This window comes from Drosophila gunungcola, assembly GCF_025200985.1.
Source record: "Drosophila gunungcola strain Sukarami chromosome 2R unlocalized genomic scaffold, Dgunungcola_SK_2 000006F, whole genome shotgun sequence".
Classification (NCBI taxonomy): domain Eukaryota; kingdom Metazoa; phylum Arthropoda; class Insecta; order Diptera; family Drosophilidae; genus Drosophila; species Drosophila gunungcola.
Genome location: NW_026453168.1, coordinates 4,635,675 through 4,660,770, shown reverse-complemented (window position 1 = coordinate 4,660,770; position 25,096 = coordinate 4,635,675). Strand labels below are relative to the sequence as shown.

The window sequence follows — 25,096 nt, the reverse complement described above, 5'->3', positions numbered from 1 at the left end:
ATCCGCGATAGTTGACAGCCCTGACACACGGCCTATCGTTCGCGGTGCCCACCACCAAAGTGACGTGGAACGAAAAAAGACGAAGCCACACGAAGCCGAGGCGAGCACGTCAGTTCACAAGATTCAGATTCCACTTCGCCTGTTCACATTTTCCAGATCGGTCGGTCCAGAAAAACAAATAGCCCAAAATGGTGAGTTAAACTGTGGAGCAATTAGTGGCCCCGACTAATTACAAACGCATTCACAGCCCGCTCCTGCAAGTTCGACGTCCGTGGGCAGCGGATCGCGCTCGCCCAGCAAATTATCGGCGCCACGTAGCGCCGGATCCGGAGGCGGCAGCACCCTGAAGCAGCGCAAGACCACCACCAGCACCACGGCGGCCCGGAGCCGTGCACCCGGCGGAGCTGGAACAGGTGGCATGTGGCGCTTCTACACGGACGACTCGCCCGGTATCAAGGTGTAAGTACTGCTACACCCTAACATTATTAAAGAGCCTCACTTATGACACCCTTTACTCTTCCGAAATCCCCTAGTGGACCCGTGCCCGTGCTGGTCATGTCGCTGCTCTTCATCGCATCCGTCTTCATGCTGCACATCTGGGGCAAATACAATCGTTCTTAAGCCATTCAATTCAATAGCCAATAAAATACTTTCACCTCAACGAACGTGAGCACTGTCGACGTCACCATTTCTTTCGCGGCAAGATAACAAGAGATCCATTCCGCTTGTTGAGGCATTGGTGTGTTTTCCGCATGAAATTAATTATACCTAAGCCTAAGTTAAAGACGTGTTTAAACGTAATGCATATTTTCAAAATTTATCGTATTTTTCCCAACCGCTCGCTGGGCTGGGAGTCCATTCCACAATTTATCGTGGTCATGTGCATCTGAAATTCCACGCGCAGCCGTTGCAATTCAAAATTTGTAAGACATTCAACGAAAAGTGTTAAGAACAAATAAATTTTGTATTATACAAATGTTTTGGTTTGTGCTTGGAGGTGGGCGTGTTACAATGGACTTGGTGGTGTGTATAAATCTATTCAACAAGTGCTAAACACAAATACATTTTGTATAAAACAATAAATTTGTTTTAAAAGTGCTGTAAAAAAGTCGATGTACTAAAGACACTGGATGGTTGTGTCATTCATAAAGTGAAACTCCCTGAAGTATTTTTTGCGGTGAGTGCATCTACGTTCCCGGTGATTTTTTTTGCCGCACAATAAACATCCGTTGGTGTGCATTAACTTTCTTTTCCGGAATTTAAGGCAATTGGTTTCAATGTGTCCTTGTACTCCGCACAGCCAGCAGTGTTGTTTGGTTTGGTAAAAGGAGCAGTTGTGTCCCTCTCTTTGAGTGCATCTCCTGCAATTTTTGCAGTGCACATAGTTGGGTTTCACGCAGACATCGCAGGACTCACAGTGCCTATATAACTGGCCATTCAGCGAGGCGCATATCCCGCAGCGATTGCAGTGAATGTTCTCCTTGGCCGTGTGTAAATCACACTTTTGGCAGTACTTATAGCCCTCCTCCTCGGGCAGGTGAAGCAATCTCAGAGGCACATTGGTGAACATCCTCACGGGTGATCCACAAAACCGACTTTGCTTGCCCACATTCGTGTATCTCAGGTGGTTGGTGTAGTTTATCCTGTAGTCGCACATTTCCATCTCCGGCATTTCCTGCTTGATGTGATTAGCAGAATAGTAGGGGAATATAAAGAATATGGACAGTGGAGTGGAGGGCAACTGGTTGATTTTGTTGTGGAGTTTTCTTAGGCTGCGCAGGGTGTGGGAAATCAGTTCAGTGCGACATCCAAAGGGGGGATCTGTTACTATCAGCAGTTGGTCCGCACTGGAAGTTCGAATACCATCGTAAGGGTTACCAATACTTATGGGTGAATATGAATACTACCTGGTAGCCTCCAGGAACTGTTCAAAGGGCTTGCGGTTGTAGAAAAAGTGATTATTGCACATGTTGTAGAGGCAGAACTCTTCTGGTCCTAGATAAGCGGCAAATCTCTCATCGAGGTCCAGAAGAAAACTTTGCAGTTTTTGGCGGAGGTGGAAATGTAAACGTGGTGCGCCCAAGCAGATTACCTTGCTAATTAAAGGTAAATTAAGGATTGAAAGAAAATCAATAGACTTCCCTACCTGGCTCCTATATTCTTACACTGATTCGCCAAGAAGTTGAGAGCAGCTTCATCGAAGAAATACTGGGCATTGACTTTATCCTGGGAAAGCGCGGTAAGGGTTAATGTGGGATCAGGAGCAGCGGGCTTCAGTGGTTTCCCGGATGAAGAGGGATAGTCCCTTTCAGGAACTGAGTTTCCCGAGCTATGACCCTTCCACTGATCCGCTGGCAGTTGAAAATTGCAAAGTTTTGAGTCCCGGTGAGCTGAGCAGGCGTAGTATCCCTGCCCGGGAAGCTGGGATTCCCGGTAAAATAACACCGTGGGTCCATGGTCGCAGCGGGGATGCTGATCGCCGGGATCAGCGTCATCCTCCTCCATTTCGAGCAGAAGTTTACCGCCTTTATTTTCAATCATTTTGCAAAACGTTTTTTTCGTCAAAGTCGAACCATAAACAAATCGCGTAAGAAGAAGAAAATTACAGTGCTCTTTCTATAGAGTGAAAACTTGAATAGCACTAGCACCGAACACCCAAATAAAAACAAACAATTTATTTATTATATTATAAAAACCATTTTTAAAGAATTTTTTTAAATGTTAAATAAGAAAAAAAAAACGCCGCAACGTTTAAATAGCTATAACTACGCTTCCAATATTTATAAATTCTTTATGTACAAAGGTACAATGGTTCGAATCAAAGATACAAAATATTTACTTTATTACTAGGGATGTAATCAAGTTTAAATTTCATAAATAAATAATTTTTTGACTTAATATAATTCCATAATTTTTTAGAATTAAAAATTAATCAGTGCATTATGCTGAAACTAAACATTTTAAGAGAGGATGTGCTTGAAATGGAGTGGAACCAGTGTTAAGTAATTGGATATCTTTCGGGGTGACCCTTTCAATGTAAAATGAGTCAAAACGCGTTAGAGATGGATAACATCGATGACCCCCTCCAAACATCGATATCACCGATAATTTGGTTTACTTTACTTTACTCCTCTTGGCCACTCTAAAAAGCAAAAAAATCTATAAAAGCAACGACCAATCGCTCAGAATTTCTTTTAAAAAATTTTCGGCGCTGTCGCGGAGTGAAAAAAAAGAAGAAAGTAAAAACGATGACGTCAGGGCATAGCCATGTACAGTTACTATTTTTTAAAGCAAAGAAAAGTTAATAAACCAGTCGGATGCAAGCGCAATTAATGGATCAAAAGTAAGAAAAATATATTTTTGTGTTTTCTGTTTTTGGTTTCTTGATGAATGTTCTATTTCCGAAGAGTCGAGTGCCAGGTCGCAAGATTTGGCACTCTTCCTGTAGAAAGAATAAGAACGGCCAACTGATAAACCAAAAAAATTAATTAGAGTGCATTTAAAATGCAATGTGCAAGGCGGAAAATTAACCTTAATTTTCTTTGTTCTAGATGTATAAAAACACGTGGCCAGAGAGAGAGAGAGAGAGAGGGCCGGCATTGCCCTCCATAGGTATGTAATCCCCTTGCTCTAACTTTATGAATTGTTTTTCCTTTTTCTGATGATAAGTTCAATCTGAACAAAGTGCTGTTGATTTACAACTTAAAATTAAACCAAAAGGATTCTGAGAACTTATTTAATTTACTAATGATTAAAATCTTTATGATGATATTAACCCCCAGTATTTTTCTTATTTTTAGCCCCTCCATTTTAAAAAGCCGCCATTTTTATGGATCAGTCTGGAAAAGTGTGATTAAGGTAATTTAAGTGTTATGTAAATATATATTCAAATTATTTTCCTGATGATAAGTTTAATCTGAACAAAGTGCTGTTGATTCACAACTTAAAATTAAACCAAAAGGATTCTGAAACCTTACAAGTTCAAATTAAATTTAAAAGAAAATGGCGATGAAAACCTAACCTAAATTTTTTATTATTTTTAGCATCTTGCTGGAAACTCGTGAACGTTCAAACTAAAATTCCTTCATCATGTGGTAAGTTAAATTTCAAATAAATTTATCAAAAATGAAATTTAATTGATGACAAGAAATTACCGTTTGATTTTCGTGATATAAAAACCCAAGGCTGCTATTTTATAGTAACTGATTATCTTTTTGATCAATAATAAGTTGCTTTGTTTTGGTTTTTTTTTTAATTTTAAATATTCTTTTATTTTTAGAAATATTCCTGATGGTTAGAAAACTGAGAGAAGCACACCTACCTATAGGTTTCAGAAAAGGTAAGGAAATGTGTATTTGCTTTTTGTACATTTTTTTTAGTGATGAATATAATTACCGTACGACTTCTGTGATTAAAACTAAATGGCTGCAATTTTTGCAACTGAACCTAATTTAAATTTTAAAAATATGTTTTTGTAGTTGGATTTGCTAATTTATTTCTCTTTTGCAGTTTAGACAAGGCCTTTGGAAATCAATGCTGAATTGACTCTATTAAACCAAAAAGGTGAGATTTATGTCTAGTTTTTCAATCTGCTGCAAGAGTTTAGATGATGAATACCTTTTATCTATTAACTTTCGTTCTACTGAGAAGAAAATGCGGAGAAATATTACTGATCCATTACAACTCGAGCAGATTATTGTTAGAAAAAATTAATATCAAATTATGACTACAACGAACTCTTTTCTTTTTTATAGAATATTCTGTTTGATGTTGTTGAATGACTGTTTATCGTCGTGCTCATACCATCAGTAAAGGTAGGTCAATATATAACATTGAATTTTTAAATGGTTCTATGATGTTACTTCTAGTATAGTTCATTAGAAACAAACATGTTACAAACTTTTTGAAGCTGATTAAGCTATTTAACACAACTTTTTCTGACATTTAATGAAATCAAATTAAAACACATTTTCAATTATTTTAGATAATGTTGTGCTGCAGTTCAAATTCCGTATTAAAACCTTCTGGATTAGTGTGCAACTAAAAGGTAAGCATAAACTTTGTTTTGATAAAAATTTTTTGTTTTGATTTAATTTAAATTGAAAAGCGTTTGCTCTGATGATATTATCCTATCTCAGGATTCCCTCTTCTGAGTAGAACCCTAAAACAACCGTGCTGTTCACTTTCCCTGTCTGAAAACAAACGCTTTACAAATAAAATGTAATGTTCAAATTTTTTAGACGTATAACTAAAAACAACTTTTTTAATTACAGCTCTTCTTTCTGGCTAATTTCGAAGCATTGCTAGCTGTATAAGGTGAATACCCTTTTTTATTTCATAACTATTTTTAAATGATGAAATTTTCCGTCCGTGGAATTTTTACAAAGAAAAGAAACCATGCTGACTTATTATGTCTTCTTTCCCCAACTGATCAATTAATAATAAAGCATTTTATTATTCTCAATATATATTAACAAAACTAATTAATTTTTTATTTTTGTTTCAGCTTCGAAAACATTAATATTTGGCATTAATCGCTTCTAAACGTGGGCTTATAATCTGTAATTCTTTGGACTATTTGATCAAATGGAAAGGTAATTAATTACATTTAGAAATACTTTTATAATTGTTTGAAATGATGAAAATAATGTCCGTAATTTAAACTGAGCAACACCATGCTGTTTAAATGTCATTTCCCCAATTGATCAGTAACTTAAAATAACAAATCTTTGGCTTTCTTGAATATATTAACTAATTTGGTATTGTACTCTTTTTTCAGGCTGTCAAATGTGTTACAACCAACCAAATTTAAATAAATTTGTTAAATAAAAGCTATAAAAGTATCTAAATTAAAATGTGTTTATTTAGCAACCTAGGGTTTTTGGCTTAGATTTATTTATATTTGTGACGATATACAATCGTGCAAAATGGGTATCTAAATAGGTAATAGAGTAGAAGCAATTTCCAAGTACTTTTTGAAGAGGATACTTTAGGAATGAGTGAAAAATAGGTTACCAAAAGAAAGTGGTTAACCATTTTTGGCGCCATCAATTGCCTGGCGTGAGCATTTTGTGTTACGCCATCTGGCGTACTTAAATTGAAGCGTTTTTTTTTTTTGAGAGGTGGCAACGTTTCTGTGATTTGTAGCAAGAGCTCGTTGCTATAAAATGTAATACAAATTTACGCGGGTAATATTTTTATTTGTTTATATGTTTTGTCTGTATGTAAACCATAATCCATTGCACATTTAAATCATTTTGAAATAGAGCAGAATGAAATGCATACCACTCTTTTCTTTTCACCAGCACAACAGGATCTCTGATATGTCAAGTATTTCATTGCAGAAAAACGTACACAATTTTAAAAACTATCGCTGTGGCATAACTTTAGTTCTCTGTTAAAGTACCTTAATTTCGTTTATAAATAAGTTACAAATTAACGCATTTCTTTTCGGCTAGAATTTGAACAATATTTATTTTGCCCTGCCTCATGCCCTGCCATCCGTATGAGCAACTACAACATGAGCAATAAGATGGAACGCCCCATTTCAGGAGGAACGAGGGGCGGTGTCAACTATTTTCAACATTGTGCACACATTTCATTCATTGAGTGCATGTTGAGCATGAGCGTACTATATTTACAACAAGTAACGACTACAGCAACGACGATGTGTGCGTTGCACTTTATGCGCTTTTATGCGATTTTATGGGGCATTTTAAATGACAGTTAGTTGGTTTTTTAAGTTGATAATTATCTCGGGTAAAAGGGGGGTGTGCAATCAAAACGCAATAAATTCAATTGAGAATTTTCCATTTCCCATTCAAACTAAAGTTATTTACAACTTCACTTGAGACTTCAGCAAAAAAACAATGCACTAGAAAAAACAACGTTCAATTAATAATTTTTATAATTTATTTGCAATACAATGAAAAAAATGAATGCTTATTTTAATATAGATATTATATTAATATATATATATAAATATAAATTGTTGTGATATTTACCAAAACTATAAAAAACATGGTGTTTTTTCGAATGAAATGAAATCAATTATTATTGTAAGTTAATTTAAATATAATAATGATTAATCTCTGCAACTACATGATTTAAGAATATACAAAATTTGTATGAAAACTTTGAAACTTTTCATACGTACGTAAAGTCATATCTTGAACTTTAATGCTTTATGGTTACAAAACTTTTGAACAATTTTATTGATGTTTCTCATAGTGTTTCTCGTGGTTTGCTAAAGGCTGGCAGGAAGTACTGGGTGTCGTCGTCGTACGCTGCCAAGTCGTCGAACTTTTTGCACTCGATATGTGACGACAAGGACATCGCTGCGCTTTTTCACTCCCGAAACTGATAAAGATAAGGCCAAGGAGTCTGTCGCCGCTCCGCTCCGAGTGGATCCTGCAGGAAACTTTGACTTTCTGCCTGTCTTGGTTCTGGACTCTGTCTTATGGCCCTCTGGCCCTGGTTTTTGCGGTTAACTGGCAAGGAGCGAGCCAGCTGCTCAAGTTGGCCGGCATTTCAGTGACAATTTATTTTCTGTGCTTTGGCATTCGCTTTTCAACAAATCGAAAAACTATTAAATTGGGCTGAAAGCCAGCAAACGAACGCCAAAGAGCCAGAAGAACAAATAAACGTAAAAGAAATGAGGGAGAAGTATTTATTTCCGCAAAATATAGAAAGTCGTATGCCCTATTTGTAGGATAATTAGGATTCCAGGGTGGTTAGCCTAAGTTCTGATGGAAATTGCATTGCGTTTGGGTTAAATTATAATAAGTCCAAGAGATTTTAGAGCATGCATATTCATTAATTTATTATTCAAAGACTAGTACACTAATTAATAGGAAAAGGCTGTAGTATTAACTATTAAGATTTTAAAGTGTTGAATCTGTAAATCTGGGTTACCCATGTGAAATAACGCATTTAAAAGGTAAATCCTTTGATGATTCCCCTTGTGGTATTTGAGCGCCCACTTGCCACATTCCGTGTCCTGCTAAGAGTATTCAAAGGCAAACTTTTGCCGTTTTTTGCCAGGACTTTACACTGGCAGAGATTTCGCTTTGTTGACAGTCACGCGACTTCTCCATGCTTTGGCACATTTGATTTGGCTGCAACTTTTCACCTCGCAACGCAAGAACGGCGACGACATCAAGTTAATTGGATGGCAAAATTGGGGACAGGGGAGAGAACTCGCAGGTTTCAAGGGGGTCGCAAAACTAATGGACCAAAGGACCAAGGAACAGATCTCTGTGGATGGGTGACAAGTGTGGCCAAGGCAACGGAGCCCGATTAGAATCTAAGCCAGAGGGAAACACACGACGCACATGGCATTCAACCATTTTGAGGCGAGCAAACAGACATTAACACGTGAGGGCGGTTATCTCTGTGATCTCGCAATCTCTGGATCTCAAAATCTCTGAATCCCCGAGTGTGTTTGCTACTTGGCACCTCTTCAAAAACAAATACCCTACAAATTCAAAGCGAGGCGGCCCTTTCGAGTGACACTAAACTAATTAAAAGTTTGTCAAACCACGGGTTTTGGGTTTTGGCCAGTCCATATGGCCTCGGCTCGGCTATGGGCTTATTGGCATAAATTACGCATTGAAATCACGTAAGTGTCGTGGGGTAAATTTAATCAGAGAGTGTGAGTGCGACGGCTAAGCAAGAATTAAATTTAGCAACATAACCAAATCAAAAAAGGGACCTCTCCGAACCCGGACATGGCACACGGACACGAACCATTTCCCCCTGTGAACGGAGCTGCAAAAAATTTGCACACAAACTACGTGACTTCAATTCCTCAGTGCGGTTGAAAAAAATGCAAAAAAAAAAGCAGGGTGTACAAGCGTGTGTATCTGTGTGGTTACCTCTCAATGGCTTTTGTTCGGCCCCGTGTACAACTTTTAATCCTTTGCACTTTTGTCAATGTCAGAGACGAGATAGACTCAGATTTAGATTCTGGCCAATGACAAACAATATAAAAAATGGGACACCGTCTATAAACAACGAAGTTGTAGTACCCTTAAATGAAATTCTATTCAGAATAGCTTAAGAAATATATTTAATTATAATTAATGGCTTAAGCTAAGTCAGAAAAAAAGAAACCAATACCGTTTGGTGTTATTGAAGGCATTAACTTATGTTTTGTCATTTTATTCTGTTCATAAACATAATAGTCTTGCTTAACGAAGCACATAAAGTAATTTTTGAGTTAATTCTATTATTATGCTATTTCTCTCACTATTTTTGTTGTCTCCCCAAAAAACCACAAACTATATCTAAGCCTTTGTGAAAACATTTTTACTTTTAGCTTCGCTTTCGTTAGCGCTTCAAAAACTTGAGTATCCAAAATAAAAGCTTTAACTGTTTTAATTTATTACAAACCCGGTGTAGATGCTAAGCCATAATACCCTCACCGAAAGTGACAGCACGAAAAAGGTCGAAATAAACGGGGAATTGCGATCTGTTTGGGAAATAGTTTTTCACCACAATGACATTTCAGTTTTCCGCACACGGACAGTTTTTCAAGGCACGGGAAGGTGGCCAATAAAATTAATTGATTTTGAGGTTGCTTTTTTTTTACGGCTGCTGATGTTGCAGCTGTTTTTATTTTTTTGGGTTGGTGATTTTGATTTCTGCTTCTGGGACATATGACCACATTTGATTGGAGGTGGTTGAATGCAACCGAATAGTGGCTTTTATGGCTTTAAGGTCACCCAGGGATTTATAATTAGATTAGCATTGATTTTAAACATTTGGTTTTTAAAGAAATCTCAGCATTGAACTACGAAGCCAGCATCTAAGATAAAAGGAAAATAATTTAATTGATAAAGCAACATATTAAAATACTATGAAACAAGAAATGAAGAGGCGTATTTTGAAATTTCAAATAAATACCAATAAATGGCAAATAAATAAAATATGGCATGTAATTGGCGTATCGAAATTCGGATTAAAATTTAACTTATTTCCTTCCTTTCCATTGAGTCCTTGGCCAAAGGAAGGGAAACCAGCAATTTTGAGCGTAAACGTAAACGAAAATATAAACGTAAACGCTTTCAACAGCTCTCCCTTTGCATCTGGCATTGATTTCCATTTTCCATTTTTATTAACAAGCATTTAAATGCAATGAACTGAAATGCGAATCTCTCAATGCGAACGCACTCTGTGTATAAATATTTCTGGCTGCCCTTTGTTGAATTATTTTTATGGCTTGCCATAGTGTAGATGGCATTTCATGGCTGATTTAACCCGGCTGCCTAACAGTTTCGTCTGGGGATATATAGTATATTTTCTGTTTTCCCTACCGTTTTTCCGATTGCGATTCTTCTGCTTCTGTTATTGCTGTTGTTATTCATTCGTTCACATTTTTTCATATGTCAGTGGCGTAAATGAAAACGCAAACGGGGCGTATGATTAATGTGGTTTACATATGAAAACGAGACTCCGTCCCAGAACTCCATTCTCTCCGTCTCTTTCTCCGCCTCTGTTGCTGTCTCTTCCGGCTTCTGTTGCTGTTCTTGCTGTTGTTGTTGGCAGTGCTTATTCAATAATTTATTGCTGGCAGCCTCAGCCACTTACAATGTCAGAAAAATATGCGCGAAATATGCATAAAAGTATTACATGCAGGCTTTTGTCAGTTGGGCGGAATGTCACACTCCCGCCCCTTATATTTATATTTTTCCCCTATGTAACAACCCATCCTTATCGCCTGGCAAGCCGAAAGTGAAAGCTTAAGCCACAATAAATCACAAAATGTGGGATTATCAATTAATAGGCTGCTGAGAATTTTACACGGCCTTTAAAATTGATAAGCAATTAAATTTAATGAGACTTTAAAAAGGAAAGGTTGAAGGTGCATAGACCTAGAACTGAAACTTTATATGTTAACAGAAATTAATTGCTAGATTTGGCAAGACATCAAAAAGTCTTGGTTTTCTTAAATTTTGGTGTGCTTAACTTCAGTATGGCCATGAAATTGGTCAGTATTCAAAAAGGCCGGTATTTAAGTCATTGTAATGAGTAATGAGTATATAAGCGCAGTCAGTTTTGCTTTTAATAATGCATTTTTGCATATAAGAACAATATGACGTTTCCGTTTTCCTAATAATTATTCAGCTTTCACTAAAAATAAGCTGATATAAGCATCATGTAAGCATATTAGCTTTCATACATAACGATAATAATTTAAAATGATTATTCCTTATTAAAACCCTTTCTCACAGTGTACGTTCATAAATAAACAATTCATTATCAATAGAGAACCATAATGTCGCATGACTGATGTGATTGCTGGCTGAACTTGAACCCGGGGCGATAAATCTGCAGTTCCCGTTCTGATCCGAAACGCCAAGTCGGAATTTCGGAGCGCTCGCATGGGACAGTTTGAAATGAGTAGCCAGAAGATTGGGATTGTGGGCAGTGGACTGATTGGCAGGGCCTGGGCAATGCTTTTCGCAGCGGCTGGCTATCGAGTCCAGCTCTATGACATTCTGGAGAGTCAGTTGTCCCTGGCACTGCAGGAGCTGGACAAGGATCTGCATGGTCTGGAGGAGAAGGGTTCGCTGAGGGGAAGTTTGCGGGCCTCGGAACAATTCGCCCTCATCGAGGTGACCACTCGACTGGAGGAACTGACCAGGCAGGCGGTGCACATACAGGAGTGTGTTCCCGAGGTGCTGCAGCTGAAGAGGTCCCTGTACACGCAGTTGGACGAGCTCCTGGAGGAGCAGACAGTGGTGGCCAGTTCCACGAGCACCTTTATGCCATCGCTGTACAGCGAGGGACTCAAGAGGAGGCAGCAGGTGGGTTGGGTTTTCGTCTCAAATATCAATAATTGCGATTTGCTCCTCCCAAACAGATGCTGGTGGCCCATCCACTGAACCCGCCGTACTTCATCCCCCTGGTGGAGATTGTCCCCGCTCCCTGGACTTCCCCGCAATCCGTGGAGCGAACTCACAACCTCATGCTCACCATTGGCCAGCGTCCGGTGACTTTGAAAAAAGAGATCCAGGGCTTTGCCACCAACCGCATCCAATATGCCATCCTTAACGAAGTGTGGCGCTTGGTGGGCTCCGGTATACTCAGCGTGGCGGATGTGGATCGAGTGCTGAGTCAGGGACTTGGGTTGCGATACGCCCTGCTCGGATCCCTTGAGACAGCCCATTTGAATGCTCCAGGTGGCGTGGCCGACTATTTCCAGCGATTTGGCGGAGAAATCTCGGCCGTAAGTGCCACCTATGGTGAAACCCCAAACACGAAGGAGGATCGGGAAACGCTGGAGGAGATTGCCAGGCAGTGTGAGCAGCTGGTGCCCCTGGAAAGTCTCGAGGAGAGACGCGTCACCCGCGACGAATTCCTCACCCAGCTGGCCAAACTAAAAAAGCTGTTTGAATAGGAAATTAATTGCTGCGTTGTGATGTTCCCTGAATAAACTGCGAATCAACTAAATGGGTCTGTGTCATCTTGCTTCTCCTCCTTCGCTCGCTTCTCCAGTTTCGTGCATTAATGAAATTAATTTTTGCGGCAACCGGAAACGCTTTTCCAGGCGGAGCATTCAAGTACAACGTGTCACATTTCCGCATCGCTCTCGACGCTTTTCTTAGTTTTCCCATTACAATTTTCCCCGTTTCGGCACTTGGCCTGATGAATGCTGTCGGCCTTAACTCATTTTTCATTTCGGGCGCTGCTGAATTCTCCCCGGACTAAGAGCTGCTTAAGTGAAAAATCTCTATTTGAGCGCCGGATTTATTTTCACTGCGAATTGCTGGCGAGCTCTTTAGCAATTGCTTTAAATATCAGGATTTTGCGTGTTTTCGCCTGATTGAAAATTCCTATCAGTGACTTAAAATGGTCCATTAGTTTTTTATGTTAGTAAGCAAGAACAACGAGTTCAAAGATGCGCCTTAAAAAGAAACACTAAAAATAACATCCACCTAAGCATTTCGAAAGTAAAGACGTTTCTGAAAATATTAAATCTGGACTTAAATGTTGATTCTTATATAAGTAAAATAAATAAATAAATAATAATAAATAAATAAAACTTGTAAGAATGTTTACTTGATACTAATTAAATTGTACTCTTAAATTGTACAAAATTATTTAGTACATTAGTTTGAAAAATTAGTTTTAATACTACAATCAAAAATATAACAATTATTTTAAACTTTGCTTTAACACTTTAGAACCAATACAATTAAAACGTTTTTTTTTTATTTATTTAATCAATGTATTTTATTTAATAATGTGGTTATGTATTTCCATTTTTTAAAAACCCTTTATCTGATTGCAATCAACTTTGCAAAGCCATCTTAATTAAAATGCTCGCCAGCAGACTGTCGGCCATATTTCAATGCCAAGTATTTAAAAGAGTGGCCAGGGCCATATAACAATTAAAGTCGCATAATTTCAGCCAGCCTGCTGCATGGAGCTCAATTTTTAGGGGTAGGCTCCTGGGTAGGATCCCGAATCGTCGGTGGCCCTGAAATTGTTGATGCCGGCGGCGGCGTCGGCTAAAAACTGCAATGTCATTGTTGCGAGCCAGCGGGCGGTGGACAAAAAGCATGTGGCTAGTAATTCATTACCCAGACCATCAGCCATTGGAATTTCATAGAGGGGAATGTAAGGGAGCAAAGGGGACAGGACAATTGCACATGGCGCTGGCGAGCCAATGCCATTTAATGTGCAAACAAAAGGCGTTGACAAAAAATTACTTTCGAAAAAAAAAAAATGACAAAAGGCAAAAAGAGTTGGCCAACGTTATGAGGTGGTCGTAGGTATTTGTAAAGTGCAGACAGTGCACAATGGCGATGTGGGGGGTGCTGCTAAAAGTTAAAATAACGAACGATAATTAATGGAATGACAACATAAAGCAGGCAACAATTTCAATGTCCTCTCTGCCTTGCTTTGGCTTACATCTCCTTTTTTTTTCTTTTCATTTTTGCAGGTCTGAGCCAGACGTTAGGACCTGCTGTTTATTGAACTCTGTGGGTGGGTATTGTTGGTAAAATGGCGCTAAAGCGGAAACGGAAGGAAGCCATGTGTCGGGGAAGAGCGGAAATGCATTGTTTTATGCCCAATTTCATTTGAGTGTGTTTTTCACAAGGAAGTAAAAGGATAGAGAGGCAAAAGCAAAGGGTGGAGGAATAGATGGATGCATGTAATTAACGCCAGCGCAATCAATGTAATTAATTTCAAGAGAGTTTGAGATGGAGGAAATTGTCAAAAAAATTTGTTTGAATTTGTTCCACTCCAGTTTTGCCACCACCAAGTTCAAAGGGATTTGCTCGACCACTAATTAAATTCCAGTCACAAAGAAAATCTCCGATTTCTTTGTCCTGGCAGCATCATTAATTATATCCACGCTGCCTTCGCTTTTCCTCACCTTACAAAAAAACATAAAACAACACGTAGACAAAGAAATAACAATTTTTCAATCCCAACGACATTTGTTCTTGTTAGCTCAGTTGTTAACAATCGATTTGACGTGTTCCCTCGGACCTTCGGGTCAAATAAGACCAGCAGGAGTGGCAACAAATAAGGGGCCATGTTTTATGGCCTAGGGGCTGGGCCACGCCCCCGCAGCAAGCAGACAGATAGAGCCCCGAATAATAAATCATTCCATAAAACATTTACGCCTCGAAGCGCACAAAGTTGATTCGAACCGAGAACCTAGTCGATCCGATCCAATCCATTCGATTCGTTTTGATACATTACATTCAAAGTATGTGAGGATGATAAATAAATAAGCAGGTTGTGAGGGGAATGAAGATGTCAAAGCTTCGGATGCGGGTGAGAGGACTAAGAAGGCATCCTTAAATCATCAGTTAACCTCTTTCATTTATCATCGTTGGGAGCCAAAGACACAACTATCAGTGGGGGAGATTCATTTAACTTCAACATCTCAAATGGGCGACCCAAAAATCACAAAACAAACCATTGCAAACAATGGCAAACAACAGCAAACAATTGCCCTGAGCTTCAAGTGTCTTCGAGGCAATTTCCCATTTTCTTGGCATCGCTCTCCCGCTGACATTTATCTTGATCGACCTCAGTGGCATTTTTTGCACCGCAGCAAATTCAATTTGCTTTATTGATAACACACAATGGACACACAGAAATAAGAATGCTCTAGCTCGAATAAAACGTTTTAAAATTATTTCAAGCCAATACTAAAAAGAAGAGCATCATAAAATGGACACAGTTTATGTGTAAAAACTCCAAAGATGTCTGCAAAACGTTTTCATTTTCTTAATCTTCTTTCGTTTGTTTGTGGCATTTGTTGTGGTCAGCCAATAAATCAGTGCCTTTGAAATAATTTATGTTCTTCGGCTGGAATTTTCATTTATCTGTCGAACGTAATGCCATTACTCGGGGACTATGGGCACTTGGCTAATCGAGGAGGCCAAGAATTCGACTTCATTATGACAAATTTGTGTGCTCAAGAAAATTAATGTCCCTGCCCCAAACTGGTTGCATTATTAAATCGCTTTAAAGAATTGCATGCTGCATGCCTTTATCCTCGCCCAAAAGTCACGTCCGAGTCCTTTTCGAAGGTTCTTCGTCCTTTTCGCCCGTCAGCGTTTTTTGTTGCTTCTCGCTTTTTTGTGTCTGGAACGGCGGTCAAAACCGCAGACGCTTCGCAGGCGGACGATGGGCAAATTGTTTGGCCAACACAAAGTTTATTTAATTTCTCACAGAATGGAGATCTACGTGCCCCTTTTTTGACTTTGTTGATTAAAACAAATTGCGCCCTGTCTCAACTGCGCCGGCAAACGTCAGACGGTCAAGAAATTGGTAGGAGGATATTGGGATGGAGTGCAAAATACTCATAGAAAGTGGAAAGAGATAGCATTTGAGGCTTTTCAGGGCTTCCCCAGATCGTTTAAGCGTTTGATCCTGTCTAGACTTTAAAGGCTGCACTACTAGTTGAATATAAATGGTTAGGGGAAGTTTTTTTTGCATCAAAGTGACTAAAGCCAACTCATATGTCTTCATATTATAATGTACTTTCTACCAGCTATTATGAAAACTTCTTTGTTTGCTTAGCAAGCACAACTGTACCCGAAATGCACCTCTCTCTGCGCTTCTCATGTTTTTAAGCTCGTAGGGCAAGTCTTATCTAATTAGTCTCGTTCTGTATTTGAGTTTGTTTTCGCAATCACATTTTGTATTTGCTTTTCCGTTTTTTTTCGCCAACTCAAATTTGCTGGCAATTGTCATAACTCTAATGCAATTAACCCTTGCCCAGCCAGAAAAGGGCTTATCAGATAAAGACGAGCGAGCAACAAGGGCGAAACGCAGAAAACAGGAATGGGGGAGCTAAGTAAATACAGCCATAGAGTAAACCTAAATATTTTATTAGGATTATAACGAAGCGAGCTTATCGCGGATGGCGACAGCATCACAACCGAAAGTGATGGGGGGGGCCAGAGCGATGAATGTCAAAGAGGAGTGTCCTGCGGGCAAGGGCTTCCTGCTCGCAGGATAACAGGAAATGCACAAGTGTGTGGGGATCGGGTATCCAGCGACTATGTGCGTCTGGCGTTTCACTTTTCGTTGACTTAATTTAATTAATTTCCTAGCCCAAAGGGTCCATCCTGTCAGCCTGTCTGTCTGTCTATCTCACTCTCTTCCTGGGCTTTTTTATTTGTTGATACGTATACGCCACGTTGCATGGGAATAAAGGCCGGCCCACCTACTTGATGCATATATAGGCACATATGCCTATCGATACACGATCCACAACACACACAGGCAACAGGCAACCGGAGGATGTGTGTGTGTAATATGCTGTAAATAATGAAAATCCAATTTTTGTTGCTTCTTTTTACCCTCACCTGGAATGTGTGCTGTGGGCGGCATAATGGGTTCATCATCGTTGTGGTGGAAAGACGATTGCGATTATGACCGGGCACGTAGGTACCCTCCATACTTTGTCAGGGGTCATCTACCACCGACGATGGATGGGGGCATTAAGTTAATAAAGTGTTAAGCCTTTGTTATTGCCAGAACCAAAGTCTGAAAAATTCAATTTAAGTTGCTTAGCGTAAGATGAGCTAGCAACCAGACTCGTAGAGGGTATGCCACATTCTTAGTGAACTGATTTTTTGGGCTCTCCCTTCTGGCTTCTTGATTGCATTACATTCTCAGCCCTCCAATCGTATCGTTTCGTCTGCGTGGCGCATTCCATTTGCCCCCTTTTCGTTGACTTTGCCTCCTGGAGATTTAATTTCATTTTTCGTGCATTTTTTCATCTCCTTTTCCTTCTCATCCACGCAAAAATAATCAAGTAATGAAACTTCACCGACCGAAACTTAAGGAAATTCGGGAAAGAGTATTCCCCTTATTTGCGCAAGGGACTGAAACATGTTGCTGTGTTTTTATTGTTGCTGATGCCTCAGAAATTATGCAGAACACAACAAGTTTTCATCAATATTAATGCCGGGCCGAAATGTGATTAAAATCGAGAGAGACATCTATAGAGAATGGAATGGAAATGCGACTCGGACGGAGATGGGGCTCGAGAATCGGAGGCAGAGAAGGCTAACCACTTCTCTCAGCTGCCGGAGCGGCAATCAAATTAAACTTGAAGTGATTTTCAATTGGAAATTCTCGTAACGGCTCCCTGGCACACCGCAACACACTTAAGTGTATTCAAATTAAACTGACGCAGACCGAACCAACAATGCGACTACGACAGCAACAGTCACGCCACGAGATGGGTGCGTGAGGCTCGAAAAAGTCCCAGGAATGGGTGTCATTTTAAGTAATTAATGCAAGCTTTAAACTTGCGATTTAAATAGATGGCAAAATTATATATTATATTGCTAGTTCACTTTAATTGGTAATTATTTCACTCAACTAACTTTCAATTTAAAACAGATTATGACAAATACACCAGGCTTAAATTAGTTAAAAGGGAAAGTGAAACACTTAGCTTATACTGAAAATTATTATGTTAAGCCATAATAATGCATGTTCATTCAACTTTTATAATCGAAACTATCTAGTCCAGACATTTTAAAAATGGCAAAACTTGTAAAACTTTAAAATTAAATAAACAAAATTTTGAGGTAAGCTTTGACATGTTTAAATATGCTTAATTTTCATTAAATTACCTCTTTACTTTTCAGTTTATTTCTTATTTGAGGCAGGTACAAGCGTGTAACATGTTCAAATAGGCATTATTGGTTTTAGTTTAACAAATTGCTTTTAAAATGTTAAAGAGGATTAAACAAAAGTAATTATTTTTAAAGTTTTTATTTTTTTTCTTTAAAACTAAATGCAACATTTTGATTAGTTTCCCAACTACGTGAAAGTCAGCTCTCACGCCATCTGCGCTGGTCGAGAAAGTGGATCCCATTTTCCCCGTTTCTTCCCTTGGAGTCAGCCCCCAAAGCCCATCAAATAGTTGACTCTGCCTCCGCCTGTTTCACTGGACATTTTGCCTTGTAATGCGATTGTTGTTTGGTGCCATTGTTGGCATTCTTGTGATTGCTGTTGTTGCTATCTGCTTGTCTATCTGCGTGTTTAGTTGTGCATAGGGGGGTTTTTGAGGGGCTGTCAACAAGCAGCCATGGTGTCAGCAATTGTGGATCTGCCACCACCCACTCGGCCACCCATTATGCCACCCGCAGCCCACCACCCACAACCCACCACTCACAACCCAATACCCACCAAGCTGAGCTTTCGTCCTGTCTGCGGTCCTCGCTTTTTGGCAACGTTTAGCGCGTGTGCAGGACGCGCGGTTTTTGAGCTGCCGCCTGCCGTTGATTAGATTGTCTGATACTTTAATAGGATTGTAAAAGCATGAGCCACACACACCCACCCATGGGGCAGCCCACCCAAAATACCGTTGGCGTTTGAGTTCGGCTTTGGGTGTGCTAAAGTGCTCAGCCGCCGGCACACAAAAAAACAAAGCGTAAGAGTTGAAGGTGAAGTACGACAAACGTTTGCTGAAAGCGGCTAAAAGTGGGCTAACTCTCGTGGCGTTTGCTTTGAAGCAGGGGTGTTTACTATTCCAAATTTAAGTTCTATATTGATAGTCTAAAACTGTTGTCTAAGGCCTTATTTTTAAGCCTTATTTTCTTGGTATTAATGAATACAAATTTAATTGAGAAATTTTTCATACCCAATAGCTTAAAATTCATGAAACAAAAGTTTCTCTGAAAATTTTATTTTTGGGTGCATATTCATGTTCAAATAAGTAAACTACATAAACTAATCCCAAATCGAATCTACTATCTAAACTTTATGGAATAAAGTTTATTGAAAAAGCAAATGGCAGAAAATACCAAATGTGTAAAATAAAATACACAAGAAGTATTAAAATAATTACAAAATAATTTAAAATATTCTTACAAAACAAATGAATATATTCTAAATTATTAATTTAATATATACCAGACAATTCTTAGCATTGCTGCAACTCATACATAAAACCCCTTATTAATTACCCCAAATGAAAGCTAATTAACTGCTACAGATGTTTACTGCACTAGTTGCAAAATTTCACAGTTCCTGCCAGTCCTACACTCATTAAATTTTCAAATCTACCAAACTAATTATTCAATTGTACCAAAGTCAGGAGAAACTTTCGGAAAATGAGCACGAGCAAAAGCGGTAAGCGGCTTAAGTGCTCTGCCGGATACGCAGTTATCAACCGATTGGACCGAAATGTGGCACACGTCGGGCAGGTTTTGGCCAGCAAATAAACAGTTAAGGGCTTATAAATTACATACACACACGGGCACATAGCACTCATATTCCGCCTCCATTGGGGAGTGTCATGCAACATGACAGACTTCACTTTTCTTCGGGGCCAATGGGGAGTCGAATGGGGCGAAATCTGTATTAAAATCGCATTATGTCCGCCTCACTTGACAGAGGACTGAGGGACAAGGAGCCAGGGAAATGCAGCTGCGGGAAAGTTGAGCTCCAAGAAGAAAGAAAATTTGCCAAATGTACTGTCAGGACAGCAATGCCCCGGCAAGTTTATAAACCGAACTCTCGGGCTGAAGTGGGTTAAGTGTGGGGGCACAATGTTCGCCCTTCGTTTGGCTGCGAGCATTAACCTCAGAATGGAATGCATTTGCAGCTGGCGTTTTCCGGGGGTCAAATGGGGAAACTGCAGCCTGCACTCCTGCCCGGGAAAAATGAAAAGTTCTCCCTTGGCCAGAACAGCAATTGTGGTTTCTAATTGTTTGGGGCCTTTTGCACTAACAATTGACCGCAACTATGCGTTGTAATTTTGAACTTTTTTTCGTGTCTGTTTCGTTCCTCATTCTTCACTTTACAAATTTTCTTTTTTTTTTCCCACAAAATGGGCAACTATAAAATCGATAGCTGCAATACAAGTCGTCCCTCGATTGCATTTAGTTTCAGGGGTGTTTTACCCACCAACAACTTCTACTGACACGTTAATAGGGCATTTTAAGTTTCGCTACTTATTGTTCGAGTGGTAAGTATTAAAAGGCATTAAAATAGTTTACATGGAATTTTAATGCTCCCATTGTTTAGGAAATAAAAGGAGTGGAAAGGCATTTATAATGTACTTGTTTTTAATAAAAGAGGAATAAAATAAAAAAATCACATCTGGATTCAACTGATAGCGCACTTAAGTCTTCATCATCTTGGAATCACGTTTTTAATTACAAGACAATAACCGGATTGTAATTCAGCTACTGAGTTAGTAGATCTAAGATATAAAAAGTATTAAATATTTATGGTATTCTTTGCGAGGCAAGAGTTTGGATGCCTCCACCAGGATGTAACCCCTTTGATCTAAAGCCCTCGTCATTTATTCCGAGAAACAGTTTACAAAGGAATGCAAATTAAACCAAACAAATGTGAATGAAATCTTAATTTAAATTTTATTTTATTTTAACTTCAACATTATGCTTTGGCACTTTTTAACCCTTCTTTCTGCACAAGACAAGCACAATTTAAAGCGTCCACTGTCAGTCAACAAGGGCTTTTCGTAAGTCTGCCATTCACATCCTATTCTCCTTCACGCCCAGCAAGAGTGACAAAGAAGATATATTAAAGTGGTTTTTAATCATTTTCCGCTGTTTTTTTAGACTGAGTGTGTGTGTGTGTGTGTGTGTGTATGGAAAATGAATTAAAGGACGCCTTTCAGCATATAAGCCCTGTATGAAGCTTAGGGGTGAAAATTCAGCGAGAGTTTATTAAAAAAAGAGACGAACGAGCCCCTTAAATAAATTTATGTGTGGCAAAAAAGTATGAAAAATGCGTTGCCTAGCTGATAAAGCCGTTTTGTTAGCCCACACAGACTCGCTTAATGCAGATTTATGATTTTAATAACAGGTTGCACCCACATGCACACACATTTTTTTTAAGAACATTAGGAAATTGTGTTTCCCTTTTTTTTAATATTTAGCGGATGGCCCTGCATTTAATCCTCCATGACATTGTTAATTATGGAAATGTTTCTTTTAGGAAGCTGCCTGCAGTTATTAGCCGCAAGGCAGCCAGGAACATTTGCATTCAAATTCACATTCCCCTCGTAAACATCGTCGTCACAGCAAACTGCAATCTCGATTTGCCAACTTTGCAGACTCATGCCGCAGCAACAAACATTTTCAATTTCCCAGCGACGCCAGGTGTGTGGCAGTGTGGGCGGAAAATTCGAAGGGTATGTGTGTTGGAAAAACTCAGGAGAAGCGCCGCGAGCATTCCGAACCGAAACAAGGTGATGTGGCCAGGATGACGACGAAGCTGCAAATGTGGTTCACAGTTACCGCTGATGAGGAAATTGTTTCGAAAATCACTGGGAACGTGTAATAAGATGGCAGGCAGGGGTGCGGTTTCAAAGATGTTCTCGGGCTTACGATATTAAGCGTACTTTGCACTCCAAGTCTTGAAGTATTTCTAAAATTTAGAAATGCCTAAGAGTGGAAATTAGTTATTCAATTAGTTAGTGGAACCCTTTTTGATAAAACCGCTGCCTCTGGTAGTTTTACAAAGTTTTTAATAAAATGCGAAGTAAGTTTTATAAATTATTGTGAATAGAAAATTAAAAGAACATTTGAATTCATGTCACGATTGAGATTATAAATGAATACTTTACAAATTTATGGTTTTTAGAAAGAATATTTAAAATTGATAATCAGTTATCAACATTGCTAAACATATTTTAATGTTATGCATAGTGTTTATTAATAGATTATAAAATTTGTTTAATATTTTAGCTATTTTTACAAATATTTTGTATATTTAATTGATTGGTTATCTAAAAACTATTTAAGAACAAGAAAAAACCCTTGTGTTGTTTGGGCAATTTTTTGTTTTTATGGCTATCCTAGCTTTACAAGTTAATCGTATAAACACAACAAATTAATTAGCGTTTTTAAATATTTTTTAAAATCATTTGAAGTAAATTTGGAATACAAAAATTAATATTAATCATTCAAAAATAAGTCACTATAATATATAAGACAGTAAAAATCATATACAAGATCTTTCTCAATCGATTTTCTGGTCCAACTTCTCAGTCAACTCTCGTTAAAATCCAGACCAGCATTAAGTTCATTGGAGAGGTGGATGCAGGACCAACACCCCACGAAAACACCTGCTCAGGTAATGCAAATTTGGTGTAACTGCCACGCAGCACGATCGCTGTCATTTTGCCCAGCCACATCATCATCATCAAGGTCGTCGTTGGAGGAGGAAGGAGGCATCCTGGTGTGTTCGATGCCATTTGGGCCATCAGCGTGGCTTTCGGAGGAGCGTCAAAGTGTTCGGAGGCAGTGTCTGCAGGACGCCCAGGTAGTTGAGGAAGTCGGCGTAGCTGAACACCTGGACAGGTGAATTTGGTTTTGGTTCGTGGTAAGTTGCCAAATTGTGACAGATGAATCCTCGCGGCCGCGGAAATGTCACAGAGGAGATCTTTAAAATCCCCCAGTACTCCCACGTTCCGCCGTTGAATTGCATCACCAATTGATCGAAGCTAATCAGGAGGTACGGCAGTTAATTGGCAGTCGGAGTAATTAGAAGGACAAATCAAATGATGCACTCAGAAAAGTTCATTTTGAAATACAAGTTGTTAAATGCGAGTAGCCGAATAATGTAGGATATTCAAAGTTAAGTTGAGTCGTTCCGAAAATTAATTTAATTAAGAATATAAAATATACCTAATTTTATATTTTTACATATTAAGATTTAATTTAATTATAGGCTGTCAAAATCTTTTTAAAATGAATTTAAACATAATTCTTTCCTATTTTATTATGTAAAACTAAAAACTTGTAGCTCCTGCTTTTGAAAAACAGCAAATTTGTTTTAGTGTACCCACCTGGCCTCCTCCATGTGTGCCTTTAATTCCGGCGACTCGGTTATGCGGTCCACACGTATGTCGTCCACCGGCGTCTTCAGCATTAGAAGCAGTTGATTGGGCATCCAGAAGAGACGCACCTTGTCCATGACCTCCGTCAGATGGATCTGACGGGATGGCCACTTGTGATTTAGCCAGCGGATGGCGGCGTAAAAAACCTCCGCTTCTGAGTTAACCCTTATTTCGTTCGAGGAGAACAGGTGACATAGGCTTTTGAGCGGCAAAGCAAGATACTCATCTGACGATACAAAAGTCAGAAAGTAGTATTGAATCCTGTGCAACATCATGTAGTGCAAATAATGCAGTTTCTGAAAGTTCAAAGCATCTTGAGCCACCTGGGCGGCCCAATGTTCACCGAACAATGAGTCCTGATCTAAGCAATGCCAAATTTGATTGGACAACTCATCGATCTTCAGGTAAGTTGAAGCCGACAGAAGATCAACAATATTTGAACGCTTCAGCAGCAGTTCCTTGTCCATCATCCAGCGATAAAGTCGTTCAAAAATCTCCGGCTTGACCAAATCCTCTGGTAATCGTAGCTCCAACTTGTCCATATTCTGCCTGACTGGCTCTACATAGATCATCAAGACCAAACGATGGCAGGGAAAAACATGATGTCCGATCCGCACCAAAAAATCGGTATTCTCGTTTTCCCGCCAGAATTCCTTAAGCGTTTCCAGGGTGTCCTTTTGCATGGGCAAGTGAAAGTACTTCCCCAGCGGATTCTTTCGGTTGCTCTTGCGAAAATCACGCAAACTAAGTTCCGGTAATTGTGGTTCCATTGGTAAATCCTCCCGCTGGGCTTTATTGTCTAGTTTTTGCTTTTTCATTTTGAAAGACTTCGAATTTTGACAGTGTTTTTAGATAATGCAAAAGCCTACCCCAAAAAAAAAACTGAAAGTTTAGTTTTAATAAGTGTCTTGAAAAAAAAACATAAAATAAGACAGTATGAAGGTCAATACTAAGTTCAATACTAGATAGTATAACCCCTATATTTTTAAGTTCCATTTCTAAAACGAAGAGTGTAAAACATAACATAATATAAATTTAGTTTTGATAATTTTGCGGTATTAATTTAATACTTATCTTATAACGAAATAGCTTAACATTCATGCAACAATAGTTTAGTTTCTATGAAAATTTTTGTTTTGATTAGATTTACTTCAATCTAAATTTAATTTTAGTGATCATTTGTAATGATGGACTAGTTAAACTAAGAACATTTTTTAACAAATTTTAAATTTGAATGTGTTTTCATGAAAACTAGACAACATAAGTTAAAAGTATATATAAACAAGAACAAATAGATTGTACTTTCCCTTTCATTTACCAAATCAGTTTCAAAACTTCCTCTGGCAGTGACATTGGAACAACGCGGATGAGTGATGTTCACGAACATTGAAGTCAACAAGCGGCGGAAATACAATGTGGCTCAGTTGAATAGGGACGTCTCGCACAATTAGCATTTATGGTCATGCAATACCGTTGATAATATAGAACAAAACCTGTCTAATAAGGGCAACCCCCGATTTAGCCGCATGTCTTCGGGGCTTTCACTTTTTCCTTTCCTTTCGTGGGCCAATTAGACGCACAATGCGCCTCAAATTATGCAACACTGCGCGACAAATTCAATTTGCTACGCCTACGCTCTCTCCGTCCCGCTTTCTCCCACGCAGCTAAACACGTGACCGACAACAACAGTGAGAGTGGGACAGAGACAGAGCGAATGGGACACGT

The 25,096-nt window shown here is 39.0% G+C and overlaps 4 protein-coding genes and 2 non-coding genes across 6 annotated transcripts; 4 read left to right on the top strand and 2 right to left on the bottom strand.

Annotated features, from left to right (window-relative positions):
- Positions 1 to 30: 30 nt before the first annotated feature.
- On the top strand, positions 31 to 976 carry LOC128254891 (protein transport protein Sec61 subunit beta). Its single transcript, XM_052984244.1, has 3 exons — positions 31 to 191; positions 248 to 459; positions 534 to 976. The coding sequence occupies exons 1-3, from the start codon at positions 189 to 191 to the stop codon at positions 619 to 621; spliced, it is 303 nt and encodes a 100-aa protein (XP_052840204.1). The 5' UTR covers positions 31 to 188; the 3' UTR covers positions 622 to 976.
- Positions 946 to 2,608, bottom strand: LOC128254883 (rRNA N6-adenosine-methyltransferase ZCCHC4). Its single transcript, XM_052984234.1, has 3 exons — positions 2,147 to 2,608; positions 1,908 to 2,096; positions 946 to 1,847 (listed from the first exon to the last, which is right to left on the bottom strand). The coding sequence occupies exons 1-3, from the start codon at positions 2,539 to 2,541 to the stop codon at positions 1,118 to 1,120; spliced, it is 1,314 nt and encodes a 437-aa protein (XP_052840194.1). The 5' UTR covers positions 2,542 to 2,608; the 3' UTR covers positions 946 to 1,117.
- A 1,044-nt stretch (positions 2,609 to 3,652) lies between these two features.
- On the top strand, positions 3,653 to 3,732 carry LOC128255270 (small nucleolar RNA Me28S-Cm3227). Its single transcript, XR_008267640.1, has one exon. It is a non-coding gene; the product is annotated as a small nucleolar RNA Me28S-Cm3227 (small nucleolar RNA).
- Positions 3,733 to 3,893: 161 nt separating this feature from the next.
- On the top strand, positions 3,894 to 3,981 carry LOC128255269 (small nucleolar RNA Me28S-Cm3227). The gene has a single exon (XR_008267639.1). It is a non-coding gene; the product is annotated as a small nucleolar RNA Me28S-Cm3227 (small nucleolar RNA).
- Positions 3,982 to 11,339: 7,358 nt separating this feature from the next.
- Positions 11,340 to 12,456, top strand: LOC128254886 (lambda-crystallin). The gene is made up of 2 exons (XM_052984237.1): positions 11,340 to 11,810; positions 11,867 to 12,456. Exons 1-2 carry the CDS (start codon positions 11,385 to 11,387, stop codon positions 12,401 to 12,403), a joined length of 963 nt encoding a protein of 320 aa, XP_052840197.1. The 5' UTR covers positions 11,340 to 11,384; the 3' UTR covers positions 12,404 to 12,456.
- Positions 12,457 to 22,412: 9,956 nt separating this feature from the next.
- Positions 22,413 to 24,266, bottom strand: LOC128254679 (kelch-like protein 4). Its single transcript, XM_052983895.1, has 2 exons — positions 23,321 to 24,266; positions 22,413 to 22,975 (listed from the first exon to the last, which is right to left on the bottom strand). The coding sequence occupies exons 1-2, from the start codon at positions 24,187 to 24,189 to the stop codon at positions 22,735 to 22,737; spliced, it is 1,110 nt and encodes a 369-aa protein (XP_052839855.1). The 5' UTR covers positions 24,190 to 24,266; the 3' UTR covers positions 22,413 to 22,734.
- Positions 24,267 to 25,096: the final 830 nt, after the last annotated feature.

Excerpts from the sequence above, each read along its gene's own strand:
- LOC128254883 (XM_052984234.1), bottom strand. The coding sequence starts at position 2,541 with ATGATTGAAAATAAAGGCGGTAAACTTCTGCTCGAAATGGAGGAGGAT. Across the intron at positions 2,097-2,146 it reads TGTAAGAATATAGGAGCCAG|CAAGGTAATCTGCTTGGGCG; the intron begins GTAGGGAAGTCT and ends ACCTTTAATTAG. Across the intron at positions 1,848-1,907 it reads CAGTTCCTGGAGGCTACCAG|TGCGGACCAACTGCTGATAG; the intron begins GTAGTATTCATA and ends TCGAACTTCCAG.
- LOC128254679 (XM_052983895.1), bottom strand. The coding sequence starts at position 24,189 with ATGAAAAAGCAAAAACTAGACAATAAAGCCCAGCGGGAGGATTTACCA. Across the intron at positions 22,976-23,320 it reads GCACACATGGAGGAGGCCAG|CTTCGATCAATTGGTGATGC; the intron begins GTGGGTACACTA and ends CCTCCTGATTAG.
- LOC128254891 (XM_052984244.1), top strand. Across the intron at positions 460-533 it reads GACTCGCCCGGTATCAAGGT|TGGACCCGTGCCCGTGCTGG; the intron begins GTAAGTACTGCT and ends GAAATCCCCTAG.
- LOC128254886 (XM_052984237.1), top strand. The coding sequence starts at position 11,385 with ATGGGACAGTTTGAAATGAGTAGCCAGAAGATTGGGATTGTGGGCAGT. Across the intron at positions 11,811-11,866 it reads GACTCAAGAGGAGGCAGCAG|ATGCTGGTGGCCCATCCACT; the intron begins GTGGGTTGGGTT and ends CCTCCCAAACAG.